Source organism: Diorhabda carinulata, chromosome 12 (genome assembly GCF_026250575.1).
Source record: "Diorhabda carinulata isolate Delta chromosome 12, icDioCari1.1, whole genome shotgun sequence".
In the NCBI taxonomy this organism is placed as follows: Eukaryota; Metazoa; Arthropoda; class Insecta; order Coleoptera; family Chrysomelidae; genus Diorhabda; species Diorhabda carinulata.
In genome coordinates this window covers 4043439-4067223 of record NC_079471.1, presented here as the reverse complement: position 1 = coordinate 4067223, position 23785 = coordinate 4043439, and the positions used below count along the sequence as shown (strand labels likewise).

Genomic DNA, 23785 nt, shown 5'->3' with positions numbered 1-23785 from the left:
ATACGTTAAAAAATCAGGTAAATTGTGGATCGTCTGTTCAGAAAGACTAACTAACCTAACCTAACATAACCTACCTTACCAACACTGCGTTGTGGTGCACAAACAAACCAGGGTACCTGCTACCGTTGTCTAAAGTTTCGTATATTTACCTCATGGATTATTATATATGAACATAATCTAAAATTTAGCCAAAATTCAAATCATTTAATGATTTTTAACCTTCGAATTGGACTATTTTCCGTGGCTAGATCGATTAGAATGATTTTTGTGCATGTCGCTGCGACTATAATTCCGTTTTCAGTAATACTACACCATATCCCATTATTTATTTGTCCTATGTTGCTTTTCATTCAAATTTTTCACAGAAAAGGTAACAAATAATTCTTCGTGATTCCGAATCATTTTTTTTTTTTCAATTTGACAGTTATTATACATTACAGTATCGATATTTCGAAAATAAGCTTTGTTCTAGCACCTAATATCCATTCGTGAAGTGTATGTGTACGTTTATAGAAACAATATTTTAATGAGAAAGTTTTAAATTATAAATAATTAATATTACCTTTTTATTATTAAAATCACTCCCACTACACAATTTAGTTTTCTTTTTCATTTTTTTCAATATATCACTGAACCTCACTCGTGTGGTATGCATAATCACAACAAGTTTATAAAATATATCGGAAAAGCAAATCACCTTCACCTCTGACCACGCTCCACTAAAATAATCATCGAAGTTAGCGGTTCATATCGCGAGAATTTCTAACAGAGACAGAGAGAGATATGATACACAATTTTTGAAATCCAGCCAAAAAAGCACGGCACATAAAAACACCGAGCCCGGCGATGGGTCATCTTAGGGAACGCAACAACAATTTTTCGGTGCAACGTCAAAGCTAATACTAATTTAACATCAAACAATCATACCATATTATACAGTGCGCATCTAAATGCGATCCCCACTAAAATAATGATAATCTAAGGGCTTAATGTACAATAGGACGTAATTATAATTCAACACGGGGACGCTTTCACAAAAGAGTGACTCACCTGACGTATATATGACATCAGTTTTAATACTCCTACGAAGAGGTTGATTGAACATAATTTTTTACAATTAAAGAAACCGAGAATTTGATAATTATCTTGAAAGTATTCCGTATTCCTATAAGAAAAGCTCTCTACAAGCTAGTTTCCCCGATTGCTTGATGCTGATCAAAAGCTCGATTGCATAAAAAATTTAAACGAATGTTTGGATACCTTCAAACGTATTCTCAATGAATTTTTCTAGTAGATGATACTTGAGAAGGGCATTTTATCGAATATAGTCGAAATAATTGACTTCATCGAGAAATATGCTACCAAGATAGTCAAACTTACTCAAGCCATAAGGTCGTAGCTAGAGAGTTTTGTTATTGCAAAGGCGTAATCTTTGTCCAATATTTTGGAAAAGACAAATAAATAACTGGCTAATATTATGCCGATTTACTGATATGAAATTGAGATATTTGTCGAAGAAAAATATTTTGTTCTATAACCATAAAGCGCCTGCCTATTCGTCCGCTATTATTGCAGCAAAATTAACCGAATTGCCTTACAATTTATTGCCTCGCCCCCCTATTCACCTGATCTCGCTCTCACCGTTTACTTTCTGTTAAACTTAAAATACAAGGTGTGGCTATTCAATAACGAGACTGGTGGTATAAAATACTCAATATATATTCCCCTCCTCCATTCCTACATCGCTACATGCGAATTTTCCATTGTTCGAAAAGGTGCAGAAAGTTACTAACTTCAGGAAGCGCGCTGCTTTTAACAGCCTCAACAGCCTCAAATCTTGTTCCTTTTAACGTAGATTCGACCTTAAGAAAGAAGTAGATGTCGCACGGTGTAATATCCGGTGTTTCGACATTGGGTTGTTGTACTTGGCTAGAAAATTTTACGTGTTAAAATTTTCACGTAAAATGTTCGCAAACATTCTTTGTCAATTCGTATACATTCGGCCATCTTGAAAACACTCACAAACACGTGGATGCGACAAACATTCGTTGCCACAAACAAATTTCACAACAAACCGTAAGTCTATTTTTATAGCAAAGCAGCACCTATACAAACGTAGGCCACGGCTACACTGATTTGCATACAGACAGCCACGGTAGGCATCGCATTCGAAAGAATAAGCTTCAAGCTAAACAGCTGATAGTCGCTAACCTTTGGCGCTTGCGTACTTTTTCTTTAACGGCACTAGTTTCGTTACTTAACAACCACACCTCGTAGTAACTTGGTGGAATACGATTTTAAATAAATAAAGAAGTAATGATGAAGGCAAACGTTGGAAAAAATATTTTTGTGCCATATACACTGCGAGCTAAAGTATTTATCGTGTCCTATATCATGTAAGTAAGTAACTCTCTCGTAAAAACGCCTTCATGAATAATTATTGGTTAGCTCTGTTTTTAAGCCCTTAAAATTTGTTGAAAAATAAATGAGGTTCGCTATAATATCAATCTAATGGAGAAGCCACTACTGTGTTTAAATGTTCTGAGGTAATCGGAATTCTGAGACCAAAGTCACATCTAATAATAGGACAAGCGTAAGGTGAAAGAGAGATAGTTTTTTGTATGTTTGTACCAACCTGAACCGTTCTCGGAAGCGTTTAAGTAACGTTTCTGCGCAATATCCGGCTATGTACGGTTCCTCTAACAGTACTTACCATCAACCAAGTATCGAAAACACCGTCCCGGAAACGATCACGAACGATGTCTAAGTGGGTCGGAACACAAAACAGAATCATTCGTGTAACGGTTGGAACACGTAATCTCTATTGCGCAGAATCGTCACCGTACCAAGGACGGTTCTTTGATGGGTTGGAACGAACCTATAGTAGGCACCACACTTCCAATTCAAAGTAATTACAGTCGGTAATTTCATCAATAAATCAAATAAAAATTTCATTATATTTATTATCGGAAATTAAGTGACACTGTTTCATCAAAAATGTTTCTGCTTCTGTTTTTATTCCATTTTCGATAAATCGTAAAACTGACACACAGATGGCACTGCCATTGTCAAATCCATATGACGTTTATGAAGTACCAACTGTCAAAAGTCATTTCGATTAGTCAGAAAAAAGTTACAGCCATTTAAGTGAAGCTACTTCTGTTATTTTCAAAACAATGGATTGAAAAAATTTTTTAATGAACGTCATTGGGTAACTATGCCGTTATTGGCGTTCCTATTGGATACCTGATACCATAGGACTCAGGAAACAAACGTTTTGAATAAAATTATCGAATATTGCATAGTGAGTTAGTTCTGAGTATAATAATACTAAAATATATTTATTTGTTTACATACCAAAAGTAAACAAGTTTCACTTTATGAATGACTTATATTAAAAATAAATTGTGCTACTGAATAAAATTTAAGAACTGGTTTTAAAATTATTTTCAATATCGTCCAGGAAGCGGCGTCTAAGAGTTCAAGGTAAACTATTGAATCTATTCGTTAATTAAATAATAAAAAAATACTTTAGACGTATATTTTTATGCATTTCGTACACCGATTTTCATCAAACTAAGCAAGAAAACTTTAGGAATTCAATTTCTGATCCATATTCTGGTCCTATCGAGGCATGGACACCTGCATACGCTAGATTTAGCAGATTGCAGTGCAGATTTTGTTGCACAGAGGGCGAAACAGCTATCCACATTCTCTCGAAGTACCAAACTACGGAACTCCAAAGCACTACATCTGGGAGCGTATGAAATAGAAGACGAAGGTGGCAGATACAGCCATCCCACATTCTGGAGGAGTGGGATTAACAGATCAGCTGAACATACTGGGTACATACATATTTATCTACATCTACATAATCGCCAAGTCAACTTGGATTTCGACAAAGAGACTATATAGTTTATGTTGCTTCAAAGAAAGTTTGAACGTAAATTTTATTATTTTAATGTGATCCCATAGTGCAAATTCCTCTAGTATTTCAGCGCTAAACCTATCTATATCGAACGGTTTGTTTAGCAACGATTTGATGACAAAAAGTTGTCGTACGTGACTCATGGCAAATGATCGGTGTTGCATTCGACTTGTAATCAGTGGACAAGCTCGACCACTCGACCGAGGAGTGAAGAAAAGATTTTGATTTTTGTAGTTCTAGTCGTTAATTGTAAAATGGCGCTGTACGACAATCACAATGACCAATAAAGATAAATAAAAGACAAAGAAAAATCCGCATCCCTAAATTACCAAAAAATTATAATTTTAAGTCGCCCATTTCAGTAAGTGCAATTTTGCTTGCACGAAAAATAAATTTCTGCGAGTTACACAAATAGATACTATTAATAAAGATGGTCAACATGACCCCTGAAATATGCCAAAAGTCTACGAAAGCAGATCAAGGGCATTAATAAAGTGAAATGATGAATTTATTTGTTTATGCACATCATATGAAATTAAATATAATCATAATCTCCTTAACGTTGTTTACAACGGGTAGATGCTAAACTTTAGTGATTTTTAATCGATTCCTGACATTAAATACTAAAATTATTATTACTATAACCAAACAGTACATAATTTTTGTTTTAATGAAAAAATTCTGTCATCTATCATCGAGATATTTGCTACAATCGAAGACAACAACGTAATTTCCAATATTAAAAGGAAGCACAAACTTAACTAGGAAATAAGTGTGGTAGGATACACTTTCCTTTACGACATTTCTCATCATTCGACCGTTTCTCCAACCAACGTCCACAATAAAACAATAATCCTTCGCCCCCCGACTGACCAACGCGACACCTGACCTACGGAATTCTACGTTACCTTTTGTCTTTCTTTCATAACCTTCCTACTTTCCTGCCTTCAATTAACCTGATCTTCCCCAATATATCTTTTTTCACATTTTAGATAAAACCAACATACCTACGTCCCTCTGTTTACCGCAACCGTTTTATAATATCCTCTTTTAACTATATCCTTACACGAACTCAAACGAGGCACTTCTGATGTGTGGTTTCACCGAATCAATCATCCACAACGACACCTAACTCGTCTTTAGCCGAGCTACGCTGCTTCTAGAGGTTAGGCACGCGCTGGGGACATCGACTAAATTTAATTTTACACGTCGTATTCACTTATGTTTTAAAATGCCTTTGCCCCATTGTAACTTTCTGGGGGGCACTTATGATCGGAGGTTTCACCGAATCAATCATCCACAACGACACCTAACTCGTCTTTAGCCGAGCTACGCTGCTTCTAGAGGTTAGGCACGCGCGGGAGATATCGACTAAATTTGATTTTACACGTCGTATTCACTTATGTTTTAAAATGCCTTTGCCCCATTGTAACTTTCTGGGGGGCACTTATGATCGGAGGTTTCACCGAATCAATCATCCACAACGACACCTAACTCGTCTTTAGCCGAGCTACGCTGCTTCTAGAGGTTAGGCACGCGCGGGAGATATCGACTAAATTTGATTTTACACGTCGTATTCACTTATGTTTTAAAATGCCTTTGCCCCATTGTAACTTTCTGGGGGGCACTTATGATCGGAGGTTTCACCGAATCAATCATCCACAACGACACCTAACTCGTCTTTAGCCGAGCTACGCTGCTTCTAGAGGTTAGGCACGCGCTGGGGACATCGACTAAATTTAATTTTACACGTCGTATTCACTTATGTTTTAAAATGCCTTTGCCCCATTGTAACTTTCTGGGGGGCACTTATGATCGGAGGTTTCACCGAATCAATCATCCAGAACGACACCTAACTCGTCTTTAGCCGAGCTACGCTGCTTCTAGAGGTTAGGCACGCGCGGGAGATATCGACTAAATTTGATTTTACACGTCGTATTCACTTATGTTTTAAAATGCCTTTGCCTCATTGTAATCGCAATCCTAAGACGCCTTCATATAGGCATTTATAAAGAGCCAGGAATTAATCATCGTGAAGACAAAGAAAAAGATACTTTTACGCCCACGTGAGAAGAATGGAAGAAGAAACCGGACGACCACCTAAGAGATGGATGGACAGCTGGCAGTCCACCTCCCAGGAAATGATACAGAGGAAATTGCAAAACTAACAGATCATGAGATCTTAAAAATGAATAAGAAGAAGATTTAGTAAACAAAGTAGTCACAACCATGAAAAGCACTGGATAAACTGTTCTTGAAGGTTTATCGACGGGAAAAGAGGGCGATTTATAGTAATTCATATAGGGAATTCTTGGAAAGGGAGTTGGATGATCTTTTTGAAAAGAGAAATGGATATAAACGCAAACCGCTTCAAACTGTTGTTCAAATCCGTTGAGTCTTGAGACGTGTCGTAGATCAATCAATTATTGTAATTGATTATCATAGTCACCGAATAGAAATTTTCAAAAGCTGAAATCAAATAGGTGCGTAAAACGAGAAGATGGTGCAGTTGAAGCAGAGTTCATGGCAATTATCAATTTACATCGAACCAATTACGTTTAATTGTCGATGAAATAGTGGGCATAGATAAAAGATTACAAGGTAAAATGTAGACCTGCAGCTTTTGCTACGTAATGCAATGGATAGTTACCACGTTAATATGGAAGAAATAAATTATCTCCCAGAACGAATGTTTTTATAAAATGACAATGTAGTTTATTAATTTCATTTTTACCTTATTAGATTATAAGTAAATCGATTGTTTTATGGTATCAGCTTGTTGATATGCCTAAATGATCTAAAATATTTGGATCTTCCAAGCGGAAGTTGATTGGATTATATCAATTTTTTCAATACAACCCAAGAATAATTTAATAATCGTAATATGTAAATATTGAGAAATAAATAAAATCTTATTACACAAACTAACGAATTTGGCATACTGAAGAAGAGAAAGTAAACAAAGCCAGCTCGTCTGTGTTATGCACATATATAATTCAAAAGATAAACTCAAGACCTTAAGTTTATTACTTTCGACTATTTCGTAATCAGAAATATTGATAACATAGAAATAGACAAAAATATTTTTCAATACGAATTTCGTATTACTAAATGTAACATTTCAACGAAAATTAAAGATACAAATTTATTTAAATTTATCAAAATAGGAAACTAACAGTAGAAACAAAGACAATAATACGTGTTTAATTAATGGTGATTATCACATTGTTTTTATATCAAATAATTTCAATGAATCATTTTTATATTGTACATACACGAACGAAATAGCGAAGCTCTTTGACGTTGTCTTCAGTTCGGGTCGAAAGCCCGAATGAGAGTTGTTAAACAGCTCTGATGAGACGAAGTAACGTCGAAACTAGGCAGTTACAACCTCTCCTTGCAATTGTGAGCCATTAGGGATGTTAATATAGACAAAAAGGTCGATAGACATCACGCTCTTCTAATTGTAATTCAATATTCGTCGAGGCATTAGCCAGGAAAGTAGTTGTTTACTCCTTTGAAGAATACATTTTCGAAATATTAAATTTCGAAATTATTTCAGAAGTGAATAGTAGAAATCTTTTATTTTGATATAAGTTTAAGTTATGTGACAAATATAAATTCCGGAAATTTGGTTACGATACTTCGTTCATAATTGTCCTTTTTTGTGAACTGAAGCAATTTTTAGTAAAAAACCATTCCCAAATTGTAGAAGACGCATGAAGACAGGTTTATGTCAAAAATACGCCAATTTGAATGGACGAAGGCTATCCGAAAAGATGCACACACCTGAGGAAGATGATTCACATTAATGAGCTCCGATTACCTTGACGTGAATGTAAAGGGTTTGGGCACGCTGACTAGCACCTAATCATTCATGGGTTCTCTGAAGCGATAAATATTAAAAAAATACGAGCTATTTCGGATTTTATTGACTGCTTCGATGATATGTTGCAGCGATTGTTCGCATTCGCAAATAACGCAAAGTACTTCGAGCATATTTGGATTTTTTTGAAACCCTGTTATAGATGAAGCATCATATGTAACAGCTGATAAAATATTCTCTACAAAGTTAGCTTCGTGGAGCGGTTGAAGACACGTGTTTTCCGTATATGACTCAAACTTGCCAAGACATCAACATCGGCTCATTCCTCATCGATTGTGCAAGAGTTTTTGGAACGATGTTGCTCCACCCTATAGCCCCGATATTGTCATTTGCAATTTTTTGATTTTTCAAAATGAAGCGGTGAAATTTCTAACAATCAAATGCTTTCGATAAATAACGCAACGTACGTCGAGCATATTTGGATTTTTTTTGAAACCCTGTCATAAATGAAGCACAATCTATAACGGCTAATCAGGGCCGGATTAAGATTTATAAGGCCCGGGGCTAAAATAATGACGGGGCCTCCTTAAGGAATTCGAAAACCCGGAAAAATTCACAAAATAATATCAATACGTTAGATTTGTGGTATCAACACATCAAAAAATACAGAATTGTCCAGATATTGCCACCTGCAACTTTTTTATTTTTCAATAAGACAGTGAATAAGAAATAGAGGGTGATATTGGTAACGTCAAAGTATCACCAAGGTTTGTATAGTGTGTCCAACGTTTGAATCGTAGGTCGGTAATAAAATTTATTATGAAACTTTGTTGATAATTTTCTATACAAACATTCCCTCATATATATGACAACGCTAGAGTCAAGAGGCGAAAATTTCTGTACTATTTTAAACTTTAACACTCCTCAACTTTTGGCGATCAAGCACCATTGAATAACACTGTATAATGAAGCTGACAAAAAGGAATTGGTTGCTTCAGACACACATAAGATTTGCTCAAATTGTAATGAAATAATCTATCTAAAAATCTCTCGAAAAGTAATTTTTGGGAAATCATTTTTTTTGCAAAAATAAAGAAAAAACATTAACGGGAATTTATATTTCCTCTGCGTTACTAATATGTTTTCTTTTTAAAATCTTAATAATGTTTACGCGAAAAAAGTGATATATAAGCATCTAAATTGCCAAATTGAAAGACCTGTTTCCGGCGGAGGAAATAAATAATTAATCATCGCCGATTCTCAAAATCGATTGGTGGAACGTTTTTGGCAAAAGGCGATAGACACACATTTTCCAATGATCGAACTACAATTTATTTATAGCCTAATTTGTTGAAATTAAGAAATAGCGATCCGATGAGATTGACCAGATACTCACACTTGCCTAATGTACATTTTACTTAAAAATAGATTAATGAATTCGGTTTTGGCGCTATAACTGTTTGTCATTCCATAATGTTTCCTGATTCTTATAAAAATTTCAAACGGAAAATATTTGTTTTCCTTCAACTCTGGCTGGTCAAGTTAAATTTTATTTTAATCTGGAATTTCAAACAAAAAATTCCTCGACCTGGATGGCACCATCTATTTATATTTCAACGAAATTGCAGCTATTGAATTACAACGCTTGTGTCGTAATTTTTTCTTTCAATACAGAACTCATCAAATCCAAAGATCAAATTGACAACTAGAATGTTGGGGTTCTCCGTCCAGTTACCGAATTATTCACAAGTCTTTAGAACAAAACAGTTGATCCAAAAGGTGACCTATGCACCTGTGGCAGTACCATTTGTATGAATATTTCTTGTACTGAATACACAGTTTGCATCACTACTACACCAACATTCACAATTATACTGTCCGATAACCAAGTTATCATCTTCAGAGACTGAAGGTAAACAGTTTAACTTCAGATCTAACTCGCATCAGACAGTGTAATTGTGAGTGGTGGTATAAACAGTGTGTTCATCATGAATATCTCCAACGGTTCCAGAAATTCCAACTTAATACTTGAAATACTTAAACAATTTGAGATGAAAGTTCACATGTTGCTCTAATCATTTACCAGACTTTAAGAATGAAGTTTAGTTTCTATTCCCTGAGATTCTCATACTTTTAATAGGCAGACAAGAGCCGTCTTGGTCTTCAGATAGTAGTGTAGAATTATTATACTCCATTAAAAACACTACATGGAAACAAGTATCAATGAATAAGGTCTAATTTCGCAACTTTGAAGGTGTTTAATTTATTTTTGGCACAGCATTATTTCACGTCACCTACTAACTCCCCGAACACCCTGTAGAATCAACTAACGATAGAAATAAAACAAGTTGGATTCATTTTCATCTGTTTAGAGGATAATTTTAAACACAAATCCCACGTCAATTACATATCACTCATCGTAAATAAAATAATCTTTGGGTTTGTCATAAATAGTTATTCAAATTTCACATTATTTTTCAAAATATTATTGTATATTATTTGTAATTACTCTTGTTTTTGGAAATGTGGTTACTACCGAAAGGGTTAGTTAGGGGGGTTGTATTCAAAATAGAAGATACATATATTTGTGTGACATTTATGACTGTGTCGTGCGTGATTGTAAATCACCTCATCGTTTCCATCTGCAGACATTGTCTGGGTCTTGATGATGGTGTAGATCTTAACGTACGGGGCCTTGATAAGCTGCATCGTCAAACACAACCAAATTTTTAATGTTTGTTATTTACGCAACTACATTAATGTTAGAAAATAATAACGTACTACAAAATTATAACTACACTGACATTTGTTTTTATAAATATCAGAAAATTGTTATATTCAGTATGCAATCATTGATAATTAAATTAAACAAATTTGAATTCTACGAATTTAAAGAGATGATTCTTTGATATCAACTTTTCTCTCAACCAAGTCCGAGGTGGGGTCAAAAAATACCATGAATGTTTGGAAATAAAAGATTATTTCAATTGCGTTCAAACTAAAAACGTTGCAAATAAATAAAATACTATTCTCGCTTTGTATCTGATAAGGTAGAATACTGATTAACACTCTTATCGGTTATTTCTGAAAGGAGATGTTTGTGTTACAAAGAGGGTAGATAATAAGGGTCTAGTCGAGAGTGTGATAATATGAACATTCATTCTAAAAAAAGAATTTTCATAGCAGCAATTTCGAACCTGTATCGGTTTCCCACTTTAGGACTTTTCGGAATCTATAACACCAGTTCAGGTAGATCACCTATCAGCTGATTGCAAACCCAAAACGAAATTTAGATCCAAATTTTCCGAACGTCGCGTTAAAGTATAAAAACCGCAAACCTATCAGTGACGCTGCTCAAGAGAATTAGTTGTAGAAAACCATTTAAGAGGGAATAAATTTTTTTTTCTACTACCATACGTAAAGTACGTAATTTGGACACACTTTCGAGTGCGTAAAACTTTACACACTAGTGCGTAAAGAAACTTACTTTAAGCAGTAGTGTGTAAAATTACGTATTATTAAGGTCTCTATAGTGTACGAATCTCACATGCTGGAGGTACCAGGTACCAGGTTCAAGTGATAATTATTTTTAAGTGGCATTTATACACGCCGAAAAGAAAAGTTGAAAAATTCAATAACACAAATTCATCTATGGTTTTGTTAATTTCTTCTAATCTTGATTAAAATTTTCAAAATATTGTTAAATATATAATAAATTATCTTTAAACTTCTGTATTTTGACAAAATTTTAGATAGTGGAAAAAATATTGTTTGCAATTCGTGCGTAAAGGTTTTTTCGACTCATGTGATTGTGTGACATTATTCACATTCGATGAAAAAAGACTACTTTACATACTTGTCACATAAATAACTATTAAAGTTCCAAAAACCACAGATAAATAAAACCACTCGTGAATTGATCGCATTTACTCACTGGTTTACCAGGGTAGAGAGTGCGCCTACGACCCGATCAAATCTATCAGTTTCCGAACAACAATGAACGTGATCTATGTTGGTTTCTGAACATTAAGATCATGATCGAGTGAACCCGATCATAGTTTCCGAAAAGTCTACGACCCTTCAATCAATCATTAGAGCATGTAATGGGAAAGAATGAAGGAAATCGAATAAACAGCGGAGGTCAAATGATGGCATACAAAGTTGACATAATTTTTAATCAAAATAAGAAGAAACGTGATGAAAAATATGTTAAAAAACTGAAAATAGAGATTATGAAGTTAAAGAAGCATAACATTTTGAAGATCTAGGAAAAATGATCAAAATAATCAGAGATAAAATAAAAATTATTATCTCAATATTTAATAATAATAATACAAGACAATAACGAATAATTTTACTTAAATTATTTAGGTCATTTTTTATTATTTTTCGTTTTTAAACCATTTCTAAAAAATCTCTTTTTCGTGTATTAGATTCCGAGCCAAGAATTTTTGAATCTTTATAATTGAATTTGTTTTTTTGATATTTCACGGTTCGTTTATACAGTTCTATTTTTTTTATCGTATTTATGACCTTTTAGCCTATTTTCTAAATACTGAGATGTCTGCCCTATGTAGACAGCTTCACATTTAGTACAAGGTACTTGATATATAATATTACTTTTAATTGTGCTCGATTGGGTGCTCAAATTGGATAATTGGAAAGCGATTAATATCAAGATCTATGGAGATTCAAGAAAACGAATACGGACAATGTATAAACTATGAAATGAAGAATGAAATAGGAAGATGTAGTTAAAAGGATTTACCAAAATTTCAAACAAATTCTATCTAAATGTTTGAATCGTTTTTTAATAAATTTCCATTTTGGATTAACAACATTAATGATATTGTTGTTTATGGGAAAATTCGTTTAATAGTCTATTCTGAAAATTGTGTACATTCCACATTCTTCGATTGTGTTATTTTTCTTCGGGAATTCCACAAAAAGTGATAAATAAACACATGAAATATAACTTGATACGTGACAAACTATTGCGCGGAAAATTTTTTTAATAAAGTGATTGTGATACATGTCGCTACATGTTTTCAGTTGAGCTACTTCGAGCATTAATGGTAAAAAATTTCAACTTGTTAATCAACGTCGCTCTTTCCATTTGCTAAGCTTTCCAAAATATGAAACTTTTACTCGTAATACGAGTCAACATATATAATTAATTTGAATTGATTTCATTGTCGGAATTAGAAGCAATTAACCAAAAAAAAAAAAAAAATACTTTCGTTATATTCCTGGCGTTTATATAAGAATTTTCGAGAAAGTAGCTGTCTGGAGACGGTAACATTATTATGGAAATGTATATCACACGTAAATAATAAAGTAGCGGTTGGAATTTTTATTTAAATCGTTCTTGTATTCCAGACAAGTTCCTTTTTTTATATATATACGAGGTATATCCTCAATATAAGTTCCGTTCCCATTTCTATAAGTGGCAACGCGCAGTTATTTTGAACAAAAGGAACGCACGCCATTTCCAGATCGCTGATACCTTCATGGTGCTTTTTACAAGATGTCAGAGTAATTGAAAATGCCGCCCCTTGTGAAATAAGATTATTTTGAATGCACGAAGAAAGTTAAATGAAGTGAAATATTTTTCCGGCAAATTTGAGAGATTCTATGGGTGAATTAATGATCGGATCATACAGTTCAATGAAGGAAATGATAAAGTGCAAGATGAAGAATGATGTGGATGCCCGTCTTCGAATAATGATGAGCTGGTTCACGCTATTGAAAAGAAACTTTAGAAAATACATTGCTACGAAACAACACAAAAAAACGGACGGGCAGTTTTTGACACACTATGATAAAGACAGAAATAAAACGGCAATGAATAGAATGAAGGCACACTCCGTCTCCAACGGAAGTTAAGCCTTTACGAGTGCATTATTATTTTGGAACAAAACGGTATTTTCCTCATTAATTTATTACCACTAGGTCAAACAATCTATACACATGTTCCCTGCGAGACCGTTAAGAAATGCGAACGTAACCAAAAAGTCCTATAGGAACGTGTTTGATCATCCTCCGTACAGCCCAAACTGCGCTCCAACCGATTTTAATATCTTCCCACTTTTTTACTTGGTGGTTAATACTTCAACAATGATGTCCAGCTGAAAGAATGTTGCCACATGGTTCGAAACATAGGCAGCAACCTTCTATGAAGAAAGGACACAAACACTTGTGTCAAGTTATGACAAATGCCTGTGAAATTTTGGAAACTATGTAGAAAATTAGTTTAACAGTTGTAGATTGTAGTACAATAAATATTTTTTCTGTGTCAGTACACGTTTTTTTTAGATAACCCAGATATACCTCGTATGTTTAGTGAAAACTACGAGGATAGTCCCAGAAGTACCTAGACTGACCTAGAGATGGTGGTAGCCGCACTACCTGCGAAGATCAGCATCGCAGTGGTCCACCAAAAGAGGTGATGATTCCAAAAATGTTGAAGAACATCCACAAACGTCGACTGAAAGTGTGCGAGCTAGCAGACATAGTAGGCATTTCAAAAAGTGCGGTACATCGCATATTAACTGAAAAATTGGACATGAGAAAGCTATCTGCATGAATAGGTGTCGTGTTTGCTCACAATGGAACAAAAGCAGCTTCTTGAAGACGTTTCTATCGAGTGTTGGGCAATGTTTCTCAGAAATAAAGCCAAAAACGTGGGTCCATCACTTCACTGAAAAAGGAAGAACCCGCTCCAAAGAAGGCAAAGACCGTTCCATCTGCAAGAAAGGTCATGGCGTGGGTTTTTTGGGAATCGCGTGAGATAATTTTCATTGACTATCTTGATAAAGGAAAAACTATCAGCGGCGCGTATTATGCGACTTATTGAGCGAAAAAATCAAACAAAAACGGCCGCACTTGGCTAAGAAGAAAGTTGTTTGATCAAAATAATGCACCAGCTCACACATCCGTTATTGCAATGGCCAAAATTAATGAATTAAAGTTTGAATTGCTACCTCATGCACCCTATTCGCCAGATTTAGCCCCCTCGGACTATTTTCTGTTCCCAGGCTTAAAAAATTGCTTGGAGGCCAAAGATTTTTCAAGAATGAAGAGGTAATATCGACAATTAATAGCTATTTTGAGGAGCTTGACGATTTTTATTATAAAAAGAGTTTTTTAACATCGCTTATTTTCCAAAATATTTGTGTTTTCTTTGTTGGGCCAGATATTTCTGGGTACATCCTCATATGGAAAAGTCATCGTGGTGTCACAATCACAGTTGATACACGTATTTTCTTCTGGTATTAACTTTAAAAAAAAATAGCAACCGCTGACGATTTAAACTGTTCTAATATCAAAGTCGGAATTATTTATGGATGAATATCTACCAATTTCGTTAGTGTATAACCACATAATTCGACCTTTCCTAGTATTCCAACCATTTAAACTATTTGAATAAATTTGAATTGATAGTGACCCACACAGCAAATATTTGACTAACAAAACTTTTACTAGTTGAGAGAATTTTGGTTGTTAAACGTTGGTGTAAACTGTAATAAAACAATTTTCATTCATCAAATAATTGAATCAATTTTATTCTATTCTGTCAGTGTAATCGTATGATATAATAGAAAAGAGAGAAGAAATAATAAAGATGATAGAGAAGAATTAGTCGAAAATGAAATCTTACCTCCCAACTTTCTTTGGTTAATTCGGTGATTTCTCCATCTTGACTTCCGTGTCGGCTTGCGGATGGAGTTGGTTCTTCGCTCCATAATTCCGTATCCATCTCCACCAAGGAGAAACCCCTTTCTTTAACCTGAAATAAAACACCAATAAATGAAATTATAACATTAAATGAAAAATTACATTTCACTTACAGCTCTAAATTAAAAATTATATAGTTCGAAATAAAATTTAATCGAAAGAAGTTTGTTTATTATTTGGATTATAAAAATGAGACTATTAAAAATTTATAAATACAGCTTACGGTTTAATGAATTTGGTTTACGAGTTGCCAAAGTAAATAACAAGTACGATTAACAGAATTAAAATATAGTGTTACGAACACGCTTCGAGAAAAAAAAACATTCAACTATTTATAAAAAACCATTACCAGTTGTAACTATTTATTAATTAAAATCAACCGATTCAAGTATGAATTTATACCAGAGCAGCACACCTGAACCATGGACGAAAAGAAGTCCTTAAGATTGAAATGAATTGCTCGCATTAATTATAGTCGATTTTTACGAAAGAAGATATTTCCGAAAGAAGAAAGCTGCTGCGGCTCACAAAGAAATATGTGAAGTTTATGGTGCTGATTGCTTAAAAGAGAGGACGTGTCAGAATTCCGAGTAACGTTCTGATCGGCCTACTGAAGTAGATGATGACCAAATCGAAGTCGTATAACTGTTCGAGAGGTTGCGAAGAAATGTCTGCGGCTAGTTAAGAAGCTTGGTATTTGGATACCTCACGACTCGAAAGAAATTCATTTAACATAAAGAATCAACATTTGAGATATGCACCTTAAACGAGATGAAACCGAACCTTTCTTGAAAAGATTCATCACTGGTGATGAAGAATGGATCCTGTACAGTAACGTAGTTCGAAAACGATATCGGAAACCATATCGAAAGCTGAAAAACAATAAAAAAAGCTCATGCTGTCAGTTTGTTGAGATTACAAAGGTATTGTGTTTTTTGAGCTGCTTCCAAGGAATCAGACGATCAATTCCAATGTTTATTTTCAAAAATTAATAAACCTGGATTAATCGATCAAAGAAAAATGGTCATAATTGTCAAATCGGAAAGGTTTATATCAATTTTTTGCTGAAAAGGACCAGAAATTTCATGAGCGCGGAATCATTAAGCTAAAAGAAAGATGGTGAAAGGCCATTGACGAAAATGGAAAATATATAATTGATTAAAAACTATTCATTGTTTGTTGTTTTATTTTATACTACAAAACCGAAATTACTTGATATTAAATAATATTGCTAATACCTGTACCTAAGCTAATACTTACAACAACAAACTGTGAAAAAACAAACAGAGCTTAAGCCGTCTAATTCATAAAAAAACGACGCATGTCGTAATACATAAAATTATTTCAATACTTTCGACATGACCCCAGTTGTACTGTAAATTACTGAACATATTCACACGTTACTTCATGGAAATAACTTCCGTTTCTGTTTTGGATTTTTTGATTACCAGAAAGCCTTTGATCCAATTGAGACTTTTGGCAGTGAACGAAGCAAGTATCGACCATAGATATTTGCCTTCAATTAAGGATATTTCCAATGACACCATGAAGTTAGAGGAAAAGTTAAAGTAAACCAAGGCGTTCGTCAAAGTGACCATCTATCCTGTAAGGCTTGAACAGGAAGACAACCAAGGCGTTCGTCAAAGTGACCATCTATCCTGTAAGGCTTGAACAGGAAGACAACCAAGGCGTTCGTCAAAGTGACCATCTATCCTGTAAGGCTTGAACAGGAAGACAACCAAGGCGTTCGTCAAAGTGACCATCTATCCTGTAAGGCTTGAACAGGAAGACAACCAAGGCGTTCGTCAAAATGACCATCTATCCTGTAAGGCTTGAACTGTAAGACATAGGTACAAACGTGAGCTTTTTATCCAAGTCACCCACGATTTTAACAATTTGTAATTGGTAGATTCCGATGAAGTTATCGATATACTTGATGATGTGAATGAAGCAGCAAAAAATGTGCTATAAACCTGTATAAAACTAATGCGATTGCCATGGATCGAGAACGTTTTGGAGCAGTTATGCCTGGGCTGCATTGTGATGTTAGAAACGAAAGCACTATCGATTATAAAGGAATTAGACTGCGTCCTGTCGATAATGACGGCATCAAGACATACCGAATAGCTATTTTCCTACTAAGGAAAGTACGACGGAAAAATAAATTAATCGTATCGAAAGTATTTCAAGACACCCATAATAACAGACATAGTTGGGACAGATATAATGAAGTTTGAGGATGAACTAAACCTAATATTATGTAAGAGGCGTCACCCAAGATGAACTTATAAATTGTAAAGTAAATTTCAAGAAGTTGAAGAGAAGATTCAATAATAATAAATAGAAAATCCTAATAATATTTTAATTCAAAACAATTTTCCGACCACAGTTTCTTGATAATCGCTTTTTTTAATTATTTTTGCGAGTATCTTTGAATAGCTTCAAGAAATCTAAAAATATTTTCCGCAGACTATCATGAGTACATAGACGTAGTGTACATATATAAATCTGCAATGTTTCATATCTGTTAAAGGTATAGAGCATATGTACATAAAATAACAAACACCCACTAACCGCATCGACCGCGAAAATCCAGTTTATAAATATTTTGAAAAACTTTTAACTCTAATTATGTGAGATGAAACCGATTATATATATAGAAGTTTTAATTTTGGATTTTCGATTAGGATTCGAATTGAATATGTTTATCATTGGAGATTTACTCGTCGTTAAAAATACAAGGTGTGACGAAATTATTCGTCATTTCCGAATATCATGATGAAAAACAGAAATTTCAAACTCAACTTGAAACATATCACCAAGTTACTAATATTGAGAAAAAGTTTTAGCGGACGAGTCTAAGGTTTAAAGACTATTGTCCGTGCGTCCTCTGGGTGTTTTAATTCATCATTTCCTCCTTGACTACAACGCAATTATGTTGATAATCCTGAGGTGCAATATACCAAAAAAATAAACGAGTTACGTATCTGATTTTCTCAGTTGCCGAGATATTTTTGACAAAATTTGTTTGTGTCAATGGCTTTATAAATATAAATAAGGAAAAAACTACTTTTTGCTGTAAACATAGCTGATATGGCTCAGGGCGCATGAAAAGCAACAGAGTTAACATTAGCTGGAGCTGGTTCAAGTGGACACAAACTGCTGATAGATAGAGAAAGAACATCTGTATATCCATAGACAAAGTAATACTAGACAGCGCTTTCAATTAAATTTCGTGTTCCAATATTAGAATGAGATACAAAGAAAGTTGCGGTATTGCTATCTTTGTCAAATATTCCTTTTAATTTCTTGTATTGTACCAGAATCTGTTTTTTGTTTCTAAACTTGGCACCACTTTTCGAAAAGCATCCAAGAATATTCAAAATATGTATTTTTCAGTAGATAGTAAATATCTTAAAAATCAAAGTCTACTCTAAGCCGATATGTTTTTACCACCCACCCCAGGCCAAATACGGGATGGTCATTTTTGGTGGAAACTACCCGTGGAAATCAATAGAAAACAGCAAAAAATAATTCTATACATTTTTTCGAAAAACCAATACTTTTTGAATTATTCGTAATTGAATTTTTGATTTTTACAAAAAAAATCATGTTTTTAATAGACAAATAACTTCATATTTTATCGAAAAAACTGTGAGGATGTTAAATGTAGCTTTCAAATAATTACGAAAAAGACGTACTACAAACCGAGTTATGATTTATTAAAGGTGGAATTTATTTAGTGAATCGAGGTTTTGAAAAATTGTGAATGTCACGAAAAAAATGTATTGAAACTTTTATAAAAAACTTTAGAAAAAAGTTCAAATGAGACTTTATAAGACTATACATAAAATAAAAGAGTTATGACAAAAATAACATAGAATCCCTTTATTTCATGGAAAAAACGTTATTTCTACCCTTGATATTGCCACCCTAATTGAAATAAATTTTTATAAATGTTATGAAAATGCAAATCACTTTAATTGAATATAAATAATAGGATCAAGAATTTTGAATGGTTTAGAAAGCTTGATGTTGTTGAAATTATGGTTAAATTGGAGAAAGCATTTTTCAAAAAAATCGTCTTTTATTCAAAAAAACTTGCTAGAGAACAAAAATTCATTTTTTAATAAAAATTTTGTTCAGGACTAACCGATAAATTTCACAGTAGCGTGTGACTGGTTCCGTTTTGGAACCCTTTGAACTTTTCCCTTTTAAAAGCAAAGGGTTCAATGTATCCCAAACGTTTTAGGCCTAATAAATTATAAATTTTCCTAAAAAAAGGTTTTTAATCGACTACCTAGCTCAATAATTAGAATAGTTCTAAAACAAACTAAAACATTTTTAATTTCGGAGCAGATAAATTTTGAATTTGTGTGTGTGTGTGTGTATACATACATACTTGATGAAAAAAAAACAGTATGGTACTGATAAAAAGCAACATATGCTTTGGTGAAAGGAAACTTTCTACATATACATGTATATATGGTGTGGAAACATTTTTTTCAATTTTTTGATTGCTTTAATTTCTATTTTGCTGAATTTTGACAATAAGGAGTAGTTTTCATTCCTTAAAATAATTTACACACATTGGCATAGGGTAGATTTTGAAAAGAAGGGTAAATAGAATTTCACGCAAATCCATTCGTCTTGATTTCTGAGTTGATACCATATTTTTAGAGTAGTTGTTCACTGGACTATTAGTTCGATTCGTTTGCTCAAGCGCAATACCCAATAATTTTAGTGTATTTTATTTATCCTGAATTGGTTATCAACTAATTCGGAATCGATTCTTATGCGTACAAATTTATTATGTAACATGGAGATTGCGTGGTATAATTTCGAATTAATTCAATCACTGGTAATTCGAAGAATTTGACTATTTTTGTTGGCACCACATTATTAAAAAAGTAAAATAAATTTCGTAAAATATGTTGGCACGCAATTCGACTTCCTCTCAATGTTTTGTAATTATTAACAATCTGTTTATTTATACGAACTGACAATTCGATTGTTAGTTCGGAAATGTTTAACGTTATATAACTAAACGTGGAATTAATTTTATAATAATAGTATCAGATGTGTGTAATCGTGACTATCATTGTATGTGCTAAGTTTCTAATAATTACTTATTTAAGGCTTTGTAATTTTTACTACTGTGAGTACCATAAAAAAAAGATATTTGGAAAAACAAAATAAAAGAATAAAAAGAGAGGGGACGATTTGACCAAGAATTTAGTTTAATAGGGGCCAAAATAAATAGAAAATAAAAAATAAAATTTTTCGATCTCGCTTCATTTTCGAGATATCGAAACTTGAAGTGACAATCAAAAGTTAGTTCTGGATTCGCGTTTAATAATCCGTGTAGAATAAAAATTTTATCGCTTTAAATTCAATACGAGCCTTGTAATTTAACAAACAAAATGTTTTTTGTTTAATTTTTACATAATTTACCCTAATATTGATAATTTCTTTCAAATAAAAGCTTGTTTCTAAAGGATTTTTTTACTATTAGTTTTTATTGTGTCTACTTAGATAATTCCATATTCATTACAATTCAAGAGAGATCATTTAATAGCACATTTCATGTTTGGTTTTATAGGGAGACTTCAGTTTTTAAAAAAGGACAGAGACTAATAATTCACATTCACATCGATAGTGAAGAAGGTTACCTGCCAGATGCTTTACAGGTATTCAACAATGTCTTACTTCTAAAAATCTCGATTTTAATGAAACGATGGTTAAGGCAGAGCTTTTAGAAATTGTCAAAGAACATAAAAATAAGTATAGCTCGAAAATTATTGATGAAATGACCAAAAAAGAAAATAAAACCATTTTACGATCACCGCCCTACCATCGTGAACCCAATCCCATTGAGTTGATCTAAGCAGATGTAAAACAATATGTTGCAGAAGTAATTGAAACATTTAAATCTCGTGACGTTAAAAATATTTTTCAAGAAGCTATTCAGTGAATTACACCTGATAAGAGTACAGATAAATTAGGCGATTTTGGGAGGTTTTGGGATACTGAATACGTCTCGCGCGAATAACTCGAAAACTAGGATATTCGAAAAAAACTAACGTATAAAAAATGTAGAGCACAAAATTCTTTACAAAAAAGTATTCCAGGTATTTGTTCCTAACCTCAAAATTTTCATCTTATAATGGGTTTATACACTCAAAAATATTTTGAATCGTGAATAACTCGAAAACTACAGGGAATTAAAAAAACTAACGTATAAAAAATGTAGAGCACAAAATTCTTTACAAAAAAGTATTCCAGGTATTTGTTCCTAACCTCAAAATTTTCATCTTATAATGGGTTTATACACTCAAAAATATTTTGAATCGTGAATAACTCGAAAACTACAGGGAATTAAAAAAACTAACGTATAAAAAATGTAGAGCACAAAATTCTTTACAAAAAAGTATTCCAGGTATTTGTTCCTAACCTCAAAATTTTCATCTTATAATGGGTTTATACACTCAAAAATATTTTGAATCGCGAATAACTCGAAAACTACGGGGAATTCAAAAAAAACTAACTTATAAAAAAATGTAGAGCACAAAATTCTTTACAAAAAAGTATTGCAGGTATTTGTTCCTAACCTCAAAATTTTCACCTTAAAATGGGTTTATACACAACTACGGGGAATTCAAAAAAAAGTTTTGGAGCAAAAAATGTACAGCATAAAATTCTCTGCAGATTGGTCTCCAATCATTTTTCCTAACCTCAAAATTTTTGCCGTTGAATGGGTTCATGTACTCAAAAACATTTTGAATTGCGAATAACTCGAAAACTATGAGGATTTCGACACAAACTGCCGGGACAAAAAATCTGGAGCACAACATTCTGTTGAAAAAAGGTTTCAATTTTTTCCTAACCTCAAAATTTCAATTATAAAATGGGTTTGAACGTTCAAAACTATTTTGAATCGCGAATAATTCGAAAACTACTGGAAATTTAAAAAAAAGTTTTGGAGCAAAAAATGTACAGCACTAAATTCTCTACAGATTGATCTCCAAGTTTTTTTCCTAACCTCAAAATTTTTGCCGTTGAATGGGTTCATGTACTCAAAAACATTTTGAATTGCGAATAACTCGAAAACTATGATGATTTCGACACAAACTGCCGGGACAAAAAATCTGGAGCACAACATTCTGTTGAAAAAAGGTTTCAATTCAGTCAAACTTTCAGTTACAAAATGGGTTTGAACGCTCAAAAACATTTTTATTCGCGAAAACTACGTAAAATTCGAAAAAAAAAATTCCCAGATCCAAAACTGCCAAAAATAATAATCCACCGAGAACGAAAATAGTGTTCATGAATGCGTTTTTTAAAATTTAGTTCATTTAAAACCATTGAGTAGTTCATGTGTGTTATATACATGAAAATATTGATGATGATGCCAACGACAAATCTCTAGTTGGATATTTACGTTTCAAAATTTTTTTAAATTAAGTTTCAAAATATTGAAAAAAAAATTTGTTGAATTGCTAGGCGTATTCAGTAACCGGAAACCTCTAAGAATCTAGAAAATCGGAAGCGCCCAATTTAATTTCGGGTCTAATCCAATTTTACCTGTACTATAAGTGGAAAAAGTGTATTTAACATGTCCAGGAACAGGTTGAAATCCAAATTTGGAATATAGACATAGTCATCGATGTGCAAATTGAGCCCCTTATTATGACGTACCATTTAATTGAGTATTTAGTGGATTTTCGTGAACTTAGTACCAACGTGTGTCGATTTACGGTACTATTTACAAAAAAGTAACAATAAAAAGTTTTGCAGTAGCTTAAAGAATTATATTTATAAATAAATAGATTCTATATGTAAATATTTAGAAATGAATAAATAAATAATATTTTCTATCAACATTTCCTTGTTCCTTATTTAATTTTTCAATTCACGAAACAGCGAAAAACTAGAGGAATTTTTCATACTAATCAAATATGAGATTAATAGACAAATGAAAATTTAAACGCCGTTATTGTTGACACTTTAAATAAAATATTATTCAAACATTTCTCTAAACTGCGCTATTCTAATTAATGCAGTATTTTCACACGAGATATGATTAGTTTGTTTATTCGTTTTAGCTATAATTTCAATTTTGTATTAAGGTCAATAACGGACAAGTTGAAATTGAAATCTACATCGCGAAATTTACGACTCTAATTTACTAAAGTGTATTTTTTATTATCTTATCTTTCATAAGACAAATGGGAGTTAATTGTTGAAGACGAAAAACTAATTTCAATATGTTATTTCAACTTGATAGTCTGTAA

The 23785-nt window shown here is 33.1% G+C and overlaps 1 protein-coding gene across 36 annotated transcripts in view; it reads right to left on the bottom strand.

Moving 5' to 3' along the window:
• LOC130900174 (TLD domain-containing protein 2) overlaps window positions 1–23785 on the bottom strand; it is a 200327-nt gene that overhangs the window by 15881 nt on the left and 160661 nt on the right. For 32 of the 36 annotated variants that reach the window (XM_057810596.1, XM_057810608.1, XM_057810599.1 and 29 more), the window contains one exon: window positions 15415–15543. In XM_057810596.1, the coding sequence (XP_057666579.1) occupies window positions 15415–15543 (129 nt within the window). Of the gene's footprint in view, window positions 1–562; window positions 6941–10382; window positions 10479–15414; window positions 15544–23785 lie in introns of those variants that run through there. The other 4 variants (XM_057810615.1, XM_057810617.1, XM_057810620.1 and 1 more) reach the window with 3 other exon arrangements.